This window comes from Tachypleus tridentatus, chromosome 1 (assembly GCF_004210375.1).
Source record: "Tachypleus tridentatus isolate NWPU-2018 chromosome 1, ASM421037v1, whole genome shotgun sequence".
In the NCBI taxonomy this organism is placed as follows: domain Eukaryota; kingdom Metazoa; phylum Arthropoda; class Merostomata; order Xiphosura; family Limulidae; genus Tachypleus; species Tachypleus tridentatus.
The window spans coordinates 131,657,330-131,671,173 of record NC_134825.1 but is presented as its reverse complement, the minus strand read 5'-3'; the positions used below and the strand labels follow the sequence as shown (position 1 = coordinate 131,671,173).

At 34.1% G+C, this 13,844-nt stretch overlaps 1 protein-coding gene across 7 annotated transcripts in view; it reads left to right on the top strand.

The window, feature by feature from the left end:
• LOC143224073 (uncharacterized) overlaps positions 1-6,176 on the top strand; it is a 141,920-nt gene extending 135,744 nt beyond the window's left edge. For 5 of the 7 annotated variants that reach the window (XM_076452554.1, XM_076452544.1, XM_076452567.1 and 2 more), the window contains one exon: positions 3,812-4,547. In XM_076452554.1, coding sequence (XP_076308669.1) covers positions 3,812-3,981 — 170 coding nt within the window. In that variant the 3' untranslated portion in view covers positions 3,982-4,547. Of the gene's footprint in view, positions 1-3,811 lie in introns of all 7 variants that reach the window. The other 2 variants (XM_076452540.1, XM_076452572.1) reach the window with 2 other exon arrangements.
• The last annotated feature ends 7,668 nt before the right edge of the window (positions 6,177-13,844 follow it).

Below are 13,844 nucleotides of genomic sequence, written 5' to 3'. Positions count from 1 at the left end.
TGAAAGTGTTTACAGTAAGATCTTTCTTATAATGATGTCCATCCAGCTGTTGGAATCTGGGATCTATCAAACAAATTATCATGTTGCTATCATGTGTCCTGTTTACAGATTGATGGAAATGAGATTTCATCCAGTCTGCTGAACTTGAGGTGAAGATGGTGTGACCTTCTTTCCTACCTTGCATGGAAATTAGTTCCAAGTGGCTGAGTTTTGAACTGTAGTTGACTTGCAATGTACAGTCCATTGGATCATTGTGCCCTAGCCACTGTACATTTAGGGGCACATCATTTTTTTTACTCTCACCCACATTCATATAATGTATGGGGTTGAAAGTCAGATATTTTATGGTTTGTATCCCTATCCAGACATTGTTCTCTACTTCCTGGATGTGCTCCTCACATTTTCTGCCATGTCTGCCTCACCTCTTTTCACATTGAGCAAAGAGTATATGTGGTACAAAAGTGGTGCAGTATCCCATCTATGATTCTCTAATAAAAGGATATCATCTTTTTGTGTGCTCTTTGGACACTTCAAAGAATGCTTTTCTTTTCCTCATACCTGTCTCTCCACCTGTTCAGTTTGTAATTCTAGCTATTTATGTGAGAAGAGGTAATGTTCTATATCAGAAGTTATAATTTTCCTGTACTGAAAATGTATTTTTAATAGGTACTTACCTCCATTGAAATTTCCCACCCTTCATCTCTAGTGAAAACTGGTGCTTCCATTTTTTACCAAAACTCAAAGTGATACTTTGGTAAAATTGGAAAGAAGGAGCCACTTGCATCAAGAAAGTGTGTCACACTTTTATTGACAAAGGGTTGTTGATTGATGATTTGAACTATGTTGAACACAGAATACATGAGAGCTCATGGCTTATGGTATGCAAAAAGTTTTACATACAGGAAGCATCATTGGACAAGAATATATGTGTAAGGAGAGGTAAGTACCTATTGGGAATACATTTTCAGTATAGGAAACATATAACTTTTGTTTGTCATTTATGATTATATAAAGCTGGTAACCTGAGTTGGGTTGGCATGATTGCATAACTTCCTTTTGTCATTAGTTTTCTCAACCCCCCTATTGAATTTATTCATATAGTTTGCTGTCAGTACTTGTGGCACCCTTCTGGAAATATTGAGTGGTCTCAGAGACTAAGTACTAGGCTCAAGTCCTGTAGGGTCCAGGCCCCTCTTCCTTTTCCCACATCAGGTGGGTTTTGCAGATTATCTTAGAAATGATGGGATTCTGCTCCTGGTATAAGTGAGATAACAACAGGTGGTTCAGAGATTTCTCTATGGTTTCTGTTCTCCCCTGCATCCTGCCTATATGCTGTTTTGTCCATAAGGATTGTGCTTTTCTGATTGGGCTCACTTCATTTCCTCAGGTTATTTTGTTGGATAGTCTGTGCATTTGCCCATCTTTGTCTTTCCAGAGACCATTGTTACCACCATAGCAAGGTTGACTGCATCATTCTTCTGGACTCTCCAATGCACTGTTTCTCCCTTCTAGTGAAGTTTGGAAACCCCACTTACCTTGGAGGCTTTCTCCTGAGTGTGCTCAATCCCACTCATTTGAAAATAGGACAGTGATTTTCTGCGAGTGTAGAAGGTATTGATGCTCTTCCTGCTGCAAACCTCATGTACATTTCCAAATGCTTTCAGGTGTTGAATGATGTATTCTGCCAACTTGCAGTTTGTCCCTCAAGCTGAGGCATTGTCCTAACTACTGTTCTTTAGGTGTCAGTTCCTGGAAGATGTGGTAATGGTTGGAGCTGGACCAGCCACATAAGTCCTCACGTATGTGACCATCTACCCTCCTCTTGCTCTGTTTTCTGTAGGTTACATAACATCCATTATATAATTTAACTAAACTAGTCAAGTCATACAGTGCAGCATAACTTCATTAATTTAGTTAAATTATTTGCAAGTAATTTTATTAGCTGTTGAATTTATTTCTGTTGGTATTACATTATTTATTAAGCTAATATCTTTGTGTAGTCACTTATGTACTTAAACGTACTGTATACCATTTGTTAAGTATAAACATCTGGGAACATATTTGTACTACTTTTGAATGTCTGGTTTTGGGCCATGTGTAAAGAAGATATTAGTTTGACATCATATAACTTGTTTATATTTGCTATATATACATGAATAGCATTATTACTGACAAATTTTGAGATTTTACCTTCTTATCTTCAGTCTCTGTTTCTATAAATTAACCCAATGACTCCTGACCCCACTCAGAGCAAAGGTAACAAACACTCCTCTTGAAAGGAATTTAAAACTTGTGCTGGGTGCCACAGGGTTACTGTGTGTCAAAAGCCATTTATATTTGATATCAAACGAATTAGAGTTACATAGTCTGAACCAGAAGGTTAGTTTTATACTTATACCACTGCAGTTTTTTATTTTCTTCACTTTATTAGCATAAAGTGATTTTTCATTTGTGCAGAGCAACTTTTGTAAATCAACAGAAAAAGCATCATGGGTAGAGAAAATCTGACTGTTCTGAATTTTTCTGCTTGATCAAAATATTAATTTATTATCTCTAGTTAAATTTTACTATACTGGTTTTTACAGATATATGAGTTGATCTCTTACTGGTTGAAACCAATATCCTGTCAAAGTTAATACTAATGAAACATTCTGCTATTCAGCTATCCAACAAGACTGGAAATATGGTGCAAAATATCATTGATCATGATCTTGATACCACAGCAATTTGCGAGAGAATTAAAAGAGTTTGAACATAAGAGGCATTGGATTAAAAGGTGCTGGTTACAAAATTTAATGAAGGTCATTTTACTTCTGATATGCTTTTACTAAGGTAATTTAGTTAGTGAGATAGGTATAGTATTGGTTAGAATGCCAAACTGTGAATATGATAGTCCTTAGCTCATGTCCTGTTGCCACAAAAAAAAATTGCACTCCCACTATTCAGTTAAAATAGCCTAAAAGTTCAGGTGAGTGCTGTTACTTGTTTCCATCCCTCTGATCTATCAGTTCAAAACTAGAGATATCTATCTATTACAGATAGCTACTATGTAGTTTTGCATAAATACTAAAAGCAAGCTTGGTTTTTTAAACTTTTATCACACTATCCTCTGGCCATGTTGCACACAAAATATTAGCTATACGTAACTGTTCATTTGAATTTAATACAAGAGAATTATTTAGTTTATCTTGTGCAAGCTTTAAAGTAAGTTACTTTTAGAAAAAATATTTATGGCATGTTGCTCACATGACTTTACAAATCAGTTGTGTAATTCAAATTTTAATTGATGTCATGTGACCCAAACATTCCAAATTTTCTCCTGTTCTTTCATTAATTACTGTTACATCATAATGTCTCATACTTTGTAGAAAATTCTAGGTTTCAGTTGAGCAATATATACATGTACATAGGCACAAAATTTTGCAAGTAAGTTATTAATTGAAAGAAAAAGTGATAAAAGGAAGTTTATACTATGTTATTCTGAGTTTAGTCATGATGAGCATATAAAGGTGATTAAAATGAAAGTATCACAGCTTGTATTGTAATAACATAGATATAAAATAATTTGTCTTGTCAAAGGATGTTCTAAAGCAATGGAATCTGCCTGTGTGGACTTTGACACACACAAAAAAAAAATTATTTAAGTCTCTGGAAATAACTGTGGTAACCAGTAGTGTAATAACTTTTTTGTGCATACATTGGACAAAAAATGTATCACTTTTTTACTGATAAAAAGTATCAGTAGGTATAGTACTGTTAATGAATAAATAAAGTTCATTTATTGTTGAAATATATTGCCAATAACTCACAGGCACCTATGTATGGGCTGAAGAATCACTGGGTGAAATATCCATATCTTGCCATGAGGTGAAGCAGACAGATTTGATGGGCTGCACAGCAGATAGAGGACAAACAACAAGCTACAGTTTCTACAACTTCCTATCCAAAAAACTAATAAAGCATGAGTTGAGGTTGGCCTAGTTCTAGCAGTGTGGGTGGAGCTTGGTATGTGCCTATAAAAACATCAGAGTAAGACACAAAGTTTCTGGTTGGTATAGGGGCAATCGGAACAGTGGTAGACATTCACTCCAGTCAGTGAACATTCATTCCATTGTAGCAAAAAGCAACAACAAGCCAGATGTAACTGAAGAATCTTGTCTCTGACTACATATAGGTTACATGAGTCAAAGGACAAAAGTTCTAGCATAAGAGTTATTACAATCAAGGTATTACAGAACCTGGCTGTGTTTTGCCTGTACAGTAGGAGGATTATATTACAGAACATGCCTGCTATCCCTTAATTAAGATATTCTTTCTTAATTATCGTGTTGTTTTTCGGAGTTCTTCATTTGAATCCACAGACTTACTCAAGTAATGCTTTAACTTTCCCTGTTTTAAAGCATACAATATATGTGCTCACTAATTGGCAGCTGATTTTTTTGTATGGAAAATAGCATGTGACATCCAGAATTAAAATCTGTCTTTCCTATTATCAAATTAGATAAAGATAAGAGTCAGAAGCAGCCTTGCTGTTTAGCTCAATTCCAAGTGGACTCATATCTGAATCTACTAGTGAAAGATTGGAGCCATAGTAGCACCTGTAAGGACCAGTAATGAAGTGCCACCACCTCTGTTTGTCATAAGATAAAATACAGTTGCACACCACTGATCAAGATACCAAAGCAAATACAGGTTTTTCAAAATTTCAAATTCCAAGATCAGATAGCAAGGTGAATGGAGACATTGGCACTTTACAACTAGAAGAAGGATAACCTACTGAAACAAACAGAGGTTTCATCACAGTTAAAAGGAGAGGTGCCATAGCTATGAGATGATCTAGCAAAAACTAAAATGATACTTGTGAAGGCCTGAGAGTTCCTTTGCTGAATCTCTACAGCATATCACAATTTTGCCACTGTGTTAGAAGACCAGTTACTGGGGCCCAGTGGCTCAGCAACCCCACTTTCTACTTTGTAAATGTGTATTTTATTGTTTTTTCTTTCTTTCTTTTTTTAGTTCAACTGGTGTATAAATATATATTTTAATGTCACACTTTTGTGTATATAAGTGGGTATTTAGATTAGTTAGATATATGTTTATTATAAGGAGTTTTAATGTTACATTATATACATATTTATGTTATATTAACATAAAAGATTTTATATATTGAATATAAAAGTATCAATATTGTGTATTTTTAAATTTAATGTGCATGTATGATATATTTTGTTTTAATAATGTTTTTTGTTGCCTTTGAGTTTTGTAAAATGTACTAGTTTAATACTTTTTATATTGATAATCATTTCCTCCTGGAGGAATGTTTATTCTTTTATTTTTTATAATGTGTTTATTTGTCTTAAAGTTCTTGTTATTACTATTATGTGTTTCTTTTAACATATTTGATTTTAAAATTTATTCTGATTAACAAACTTATTTTATGCTGTATATTTTAATACTTTTTAGTGTTTTTAAAAGATCAAATTTTCATGCTGATTTTTGTTGTGTTTTTTCATGTTTATCACTGTTAAACAGGTTTTTTTGTTTTATATTGTATTTCAATCTTTGTTAAAAGGCTTTGTTGATGCTTTAACTGTTTTTTTAATGTCACTGTACTTGTTACATTTTGTTTAATATGTGTTATTTTGCACTTTGTAAAATTTTTTCCTTCTTCATTTGTTGGTATTGTCAGGTATTGTCAAGTGTTTTTTTCAGAGGTGAGAGCAAGTCACCTTGATTTCTTAACCAACGCCTAATACAAATTTTAATCAGGTGAAAGTTTCCAAAGTTAGAAATGGCCAGTTTGGCATAGAAGCAAAGGAGAGAGGGGTGAAATGTAGTGTACCAGGATACTATGTGTTTCATATCCCACTAGTTGTCAGGTACATTTTTCAAACCTATGCTATGCTTTACATTTTATTTTTGATATAGAAAATCAATCAACAAAGCTGCTAAATTTCTGTTGTTCTAGTTGTTCATGGAATTGGATAAGTCATCAGTGATATCATATATGCTCCCCGTAAGAGAATATTAATTTAGTGTGAGACTGGTGATGGCCTGAAAAAATGACACCAGTCTGAGATAGTGTACTCACCTGGAAAGGAAAAGTTTATGTACATATTTTATTGTTCTGTTGCTTTTATATAAATGTTTGTTACAATAAATAAATTTATATACAACTTGACATCTTAAACTTCAGTCACATTTCAGTATTTATAAGCTATAAGTAGACTGTTGAAAGAGCACAAATAAAGATCTCTACTTCTCTCTTTGGCTGAACATGCAACACAAAAGCACTTATCCAATTGTTAACTTGAAATTCAATAGGGTTATTTTATAAATAGATAATATGGATATTTGCAAACTTACATCTAGGCTCATTATTTTGTTTCTTGTAGATCTTACACATTAGTCTGAGCAAACTCTGTATACCTGAAAATACATACATATATATAAGTATATATATATTAGTTTGTTGTAACCAAAAGGAAGTCAAAACAAAAATAAATAAATAAATAAAATTATTGCAGTTTTTTATTCATTTTTTATCTTTTTGTTGTTTTCAGTTATAACAGGCTAATATAATTAGTCAGAGGTTTGTATTTGCTGTTTTTAAGGCAGTCCTTCCTTTTGATTTTGTTTACCTATCTCTATTAGTATTAATTTTCTCTAAATATATATATATATATATAAACAAAAGACTTCAAGCCTTTAAATAAGTTAAAAATAAATTTTAATGTTAATAATTATTTATTTTTCATCTTTCCCAAAAATGTGATGTGATGCTGTGTTTGCTCTAGTGCAAGAAGAAAAGCAGAAAATAGTTAAACATACACAGTGTGCAGAGGTTTATTACATATGCATGCTAAAAAATATAGATATATACACACTACTTACAAAACGATTAAAAAACTAAATCATTAAATAAATACAATCAGAAAACTCACCACAGTTAGCTTCAGCAAAAGAACAACAACCACAATTAGTTGAGTGGAAACACAAATAGCCAAAAGGGTTAAAATTCAACATCAAATAGGAAAGTGAGGATTCAAAATGCAGGGTCAAAAAACCTACAAGAGATAAAAAAAAACTTGTTCAAAAGTGTGGGTTAAAGTTGTAACAAGATTAGTTATAGTAGCCCTCTACTCTAATATTCCTTTTTAAGTATAGTGTTAGAATTACTAAAACCTAGTAATCAAATGCTATATCAAGAAGTCCATGGGAATTCATACTTGAACAACCTTTACAGCATGGCTTGTGCAGGCATCCTCTAGTCTTGAACTTGACCTGGAATTGTAGCTGTTCTCTCCTAGATAGTCACTATTATGATGATGATCCACAGTTGTTCTGAAACCCTGTCATGTTTTCTCTTCACCACCACCTAAATGTTATTTAAAAGAGTGGCTGGCTTTGGTAAGAAAGAAATGGTGGTGGGGGTGAGACTGCAGTGTAAGGTACATACCCTGAGAACCAACACAAATTTGAATGCTACAGGAATACTAATCTAGCTCTTCCTATTATGGGAATCCATTAACACCAACATCTCTCCTCCATTTCAATTTTATTTAGATACAAGTCTAACACAGAGAACAGCAACTACACTTCAACATGAAGGTGTTTCTTCTAACTCGCAAATGATGCAACATACCTAACTGGAAATTTTGTACATCATAACTGACATTTTCCTGGAAACTTTGTGATGAAGTATTTAGAAAATCATACACTTTGCATGATTGAAGATAATTAAATAAAACTTTATGTATTTCAAGTTCACATTTGTTATACTGTTTGTGAGTTTCACTTCGCTCAGATAATATCATCTGTTCATTTACATTTAACGTGGATTTCAGTACAATAAAGCAGCAATTAGATATATTAAGCACTTTTATGCATTTATTTCGGTGAACAATATCTAGGCAAAGTACAATTAAGTAGTATGGAGAATTAAGAGTAATAAAAAAATTGATGCCAAGGACATTTATGAGAAGGATTGAAGAAGAAACTCAGTAAAGAATTGTCCCAAAGTTAACTGTGATGCTACTCTGTTAGTAAACAATAAATTACAGAAAAGTTTGTGTAAAAAGCAATAATTGGCAGTTTGATTCGAGATGGAGAATCGTATAGTGCTACAAATGAGTTTGTAGTCAATTTATGCATTATGATGGAAAACAAACAGCAAGAAAATCTTGACTTATGTTAACATGTTTCTGGTAGCACAACCCATTGGTGAGTTGTGACCCACTTTTTTCTATTGTGATATGACCCATCAGTGGTTACAGGATTTTATGGTCTAAATAGACTCAGTAACATTCACCTCCTCACCCTTCCCTGGTTCAAGTAGTACTCATTGAAAGTTAGGAGAACCAATCACAATTGAGGAAAGTCTATAGGATTGCCAATCACGACATAATAAAAATGTTAAGACAAATGATACCTTCCCACTGACTCAAACTAACAGTCAGATGCCTAAGACTAGCATTAGCAATACTAAAGATTGTTTATCAAAATACAAATACACAGATTTTCTAGAGTGTAATGATACCCAACAGTCAGAAAGGTAAGAATATTAGGTGTTCAAAAGAAAATCCAATGCACAAAAATAAACAGAAAACCTCTAAGCCTAGCAAAAGTGATAGTAAAGTAAAGTAGAATAAGTTACCAAGTAAGACTTAAATCAGAGAAGTGGCAATTCAAACTCCTCAGATGACTCAACATGTGCCTAACATAAGCAATAGAGCATCTCAACAGAAGTACTTGAACAAAAGAGTACTTATAAGATTAGTTGAAGTAACTGTACCTGAAAGAAGTCAGTTTGTTTTTGAAGCTCAAACAAATGACTTTAAGTATAATGTGGAAGTGTTAATAGAATCTATTGAGATAGAAGTAGTAAGAGTTTATATAGCTGCTTGAATTAGTGAAGTGTCTGAGAAAGACACAATGCCTGTAAAAAGTGTTAATTGTAAATGAAAGAAAAGTAATACTAGCTAAGCATACAGTCATAGAGAAACATTAGTTGCAGTAGTGCAGCATAATGTTAGAAATATTAAGAAATAGGTACAACAAAGTAAGATAGATTGGAATTCTATCTCAGCAAATGTAGAAAAGAAATATAAGCAAGGTCTGATAAGATAACAAGAAGATTACAGAGACATATTTATAGGCAAAAATAAACCTAATGGTTGTACAAATAAGTTTAAGCACAACATAATATTTAATAACAACGAGCCTACAACACAGAGACACCATAGAGTTCCAGAGTAGAACTAAAAGAATGTGTGAAAGAGATGCAGGGCTGAAGAGAGGGGGGACCTGTGAAACTGACGATTAACAGAGTAGGTAAAATCTGAAATTGAGCAAGAGTTAGAAGTAATTTGGGATTTAGGTCACGTGATTAACGTATGGAAGAGAGATGAAATGTTAAACACCCTACGAAACAAAATATTACAGGGAGAATATGCAGAATACAGGTTTCTTATACAAAACAATTGATAGTTAGATTACATAACCACAAAAAGCTTGTTTTTAATTTCGCGCAAAGCTACACGGGGGCTATCTGTGCTAGCTGCCCCTAATTTAGAAGTGTAAGAATAGAGGGAAGGCAGCTAGTTATCACCACCCACCGCCAACTTTTGGGCTACTCTTTTACCAACGAATAGTACGATTGACCGTCACATTATAATGCTCCCACGGCTGAAAAGGTGAGCATGTTTGGTGTAACAGGGATTCGAACCCGCGACCCTCGGATTACAAGTTCAGTGCCTTTTCTACCTGACCACAAAAGCTAAAAACTAAAGTTATGAAAACCTATCACGACACGTCTTGCAGCACATTTAGCTTTTACGAAAACATACTGTAGAAGAAGTAAAATATTTATCCCGGTAATAGCTCTATGCTTAATTTCAACCAATCAACCGGAGTTAGTTTTAGTTTTCAATGAGAAGTGACCCCTACAACTGGAAGGAGATGAGTTAGGTTCGATCTTGAAATAGTTGTACCTAAACCCAAGAAAGACATAAACGCAGTTAATACTGTTAGTACAGTGTAATAGAAGCTTTCAATAACTTGATAAACTACTTATTAAATTGTAATTAAGTTAAGCAGGATGAGTTATATATAGGTATATGGTTAATGTATGTTATATATGCTGTACTATGTATTATAATTATATGTATTAATAGCAGATATATCTATAGGTTTAACAGTATTCGTATGTTACTGATGATAGAAAACGTGACTGGACAAAACGTAAGTATTATGCATGTAGAAAGCAAGGTAAGTATGTTTTTTGTTGAAGAAAATTTCATATTATCTGGATAAAGATGGATACTTGTAGAGATACCATTTCCGCAGTATGTTCGGTTATTAATTAGTTTACGAGAGGAGTTAGTGACGTTCGAGGATTCATTTTGACGTGAATACTCACATTAGTTTTGATACAGGACGTTCAGAAACTATGACTTTACATCATGTGAGAGATCGTGGAACAGCTATCTTAGAGTTAGCGAGAATATTACAGGCAGGGTTAATCGAAAATTACGAATACTTGGTTAGACGATACCATGATGAAATAGGTGATTTGTTATTAGACAAAAGGAGATTAAAGATAGCGTATCAGTATCAGATCGTATTTGACAAAAACGTGGTTTATTGAAAGCGGATGGAAGCGACGATTTACGTGAATTAAACGAGAAGATAAAACGACAGACAGGAATATAAGGAAATTATTCACTTGATATGTGAACAGGAAACTGTAAGGAACTCATTAAATCAGACATTTGAACTCCACGGCCAAGAGATTAGGAAAGTATTTAGATCTCCAGTGAATATTACTAACGTATTGATACGTACCAAAATGAGACAGGCTGAGCTTCACAAAACATGTATTAAAATGTAGGTTTTCAACATTAAGATTCAGAATAATTTATACTAACTCAGCCTGCTACTTCCTATAGTAAAAGATAGTGTTTGTACAAGCATTATATGTAGCTGCCTACTACCCTCCCTTACTATATTAGAAATAATATTACACGGAATTGAAATAACACCCCCACATTCAGAGTTTATAAATTTCTCGCACAGAGATCAGATTTAAATGTATTATACATAAATTTATATAAAGACACCTGCAATAAGCAAAACTTTAAGGATGTTTATAGATATACTCTTGAAGCCAACAGATAGAATGTTTAACCTGGATAGAATTGTATCTCTACCATTAACCACTTTTTGGCTTTTATTGTAGATAATTTAAAACCATACATTGTTGTTTCAAGTGATAAGAGTAATTTAAAAAAAAAAATAACATTCAGCACATTCATGAGAAGGCTTGAAGAAACAACCTCAGTAAAGAATAGCCCAAAATTGACGATGACGTTACTCTGTTAATAACGAAGGTTTCAGAAACGTTGAAATTAAAAGCAATAAATGGCACGTTAATGCGGGATTTATTACAAATAACCTTGTAGTACTACAAGTGAGCTGGTAGCCGATTATGTTAATGATGACGGCAAACAATCAGCGAGGAATTTTGGTTTTGTTCTCCGAAAGCCCCATAAGTTGTAGAAATAAATCAATAAAGTGTCAGAACTGCTTGCGAGTAGCTATGCACACTATTTGGAAACTCGTAATAATATTGAGGAAATATCATTCCAAAACACTTTTTTGAAGCTAAGAATAAGTTCTCCACAACAGTTATTGAAAACAACCTGCAGAGTTCTCCAGGGCGATATAAAGCTTTCTAGGACCAAGGGGAAGTTCTCTCAAGATGTTGAAGTTATCCAGCTTACAATGTGGCGATGATATCTCCTCAACTTTAATGTAATGTAATGTTAAGTTGCTGTTTCTCTCGATTGACTAATTTAGTTCAATGTTAAAGAATTCAAGTGAACTCCCTAAAAAAAGCTGGTACTTATAGTATGTCTAAGCATTATTCCCATAATATGTTGATCGAGAATTTGCTGGGAATAATAGGTGATGTAATGAGTATTGTGGAGAAATTATTAAAGGAATTGTATTGTAAATAAATAATAAAAAAATGGATGTGTTTTTGTGAAATTTCAATCTCAAAGTTGTTCTTTAGTCTAACCACAAATTTCCTCGAGTTAGTGATCTGTGTGCTCTGCTCAAAACTCAATACTTCCATCTAATATAAATTTGGTATGATTGACAGTCAAGTCGAAAGTCCAACGATTAGCCTAAACACCTGTCTATCACTCAAATACTGGGCACAGCACAGCTAATCTGTTGTGTAACTTTGTGTTTAATAATAAACAAAAGGAAATCCTCATGGTAGCTGACTGTCTCCTTTCCCAGAGAAAATAATTTATTCTCAACTAATTGCCATTATCATTAATAAGAGCATATTAACTAGCATGCAAATGAAACTGATCATGATTCTGACTTTGAATTCAACAACCAATTGCCTTTTTTTGTGAAGAGGTTTCATGAATTTCACCCAATCATCCTCATCCCACCTGCATATGCCTCCCATCTTACCTGCTGGTGAAACAACTTCCATTGGTGGAGTTTGACCATCAACATAACTTTGCATCTCTCATGACTCTTTTCTACATAGTGTGGTCTCTAAAATAAATGGGTTTTTAACTTTCTGATCAGTGGGTACATATGTTCACCCACTAATGTTCTAGTAGAGACCTCAGTATCCAATACCGAAACTGAAACTTAGGGTCGAGTCTGAAAACTTGTAATGTGTGTGTTTGTGTGTTTTTCTTAGAGCAAAACCACATCTGGCTATCTGCTGAGTCCACCTAGGAGAATCGAACTGAACCCCTGATTTTACCAATGTAAATCCGTAGACTTACTGCTGCACCAGCGGGTGACAACTTGTAATGAATTACACAATGAAACATAAACCAAGAAGAATAAAGATCAAAGCATTAATCAAGTTTTATAAATATCTTAACCACAAATCAGAATTTCAAGCAAACGTGCAGTAAGCCTATGCATAATGCAATGTATAGTAGCAGTTAATTTTGAGTAGTGCATGTTATTACTGTGCACTGGCAATATAATGGTCGGTGAAGTAAAACAAGTAAGGGAAGCATTATAAACATTGCAAAGGTGTAGTACCAAAGAGGTTTTACTTGTAAAACGGCCCGGCATGGCCAAGCGTGTTAAGGTGTGTTAATCTGAGGGTCGCGGGTTCGCATCTCGGTCGCGCCAAACATGCTCGCCCTTTCAGCCGTGGGGGCGTTATAATGTGACGGTCAATCCCACTATTCGTTGGTAAAAGAGTAGCCCAAGAGTTGGTGGTGGGTGTTGATGACTAGTTGCGTTCCCTCTAGTCTTACACTGCTAAATTAGGGACGGCTAGCACAGATAGCCCTCGAGTAGCTTTGTGCGAAATTCAAAAACAAACAAATACTTGTAAAACATCTTTGACGCTACACTATGCCTCATATTAATTGCTACATAGTTAATATTTAGCACTTTATAATCCTGAGTAAATGACTGGTCTAAAATTTTTTTTTAAGTTAACCAGTCTCATTTTTGAAACCCTGAAAACATTGAGATAGGTACCTAGAGGATAGTGATCAAGACCTCCTAAAGGGTGGCCCTAAGACTTACGACATTGTACCTGCTTCTCACTCTTGGGTACCCTATGCTGCATACCAGTTATCTTCAGTTATCTGAGCTCCATATGTGCCAAGACTTAACTTCAGTAGTAGAGCATCTTTCAGCTTTCTCTATCCTCTCAGTTAGTCCTCACTTGTTGTCCTGAGCTTGTAGCAAGTAGGTAATTTCTGCTAAAGACCTAATGGTTAATACCTAAGAAAGAAGTCCCACTTTTCTGAATGCTACCCTGGCTCAACTTTTTCAAATTGTGC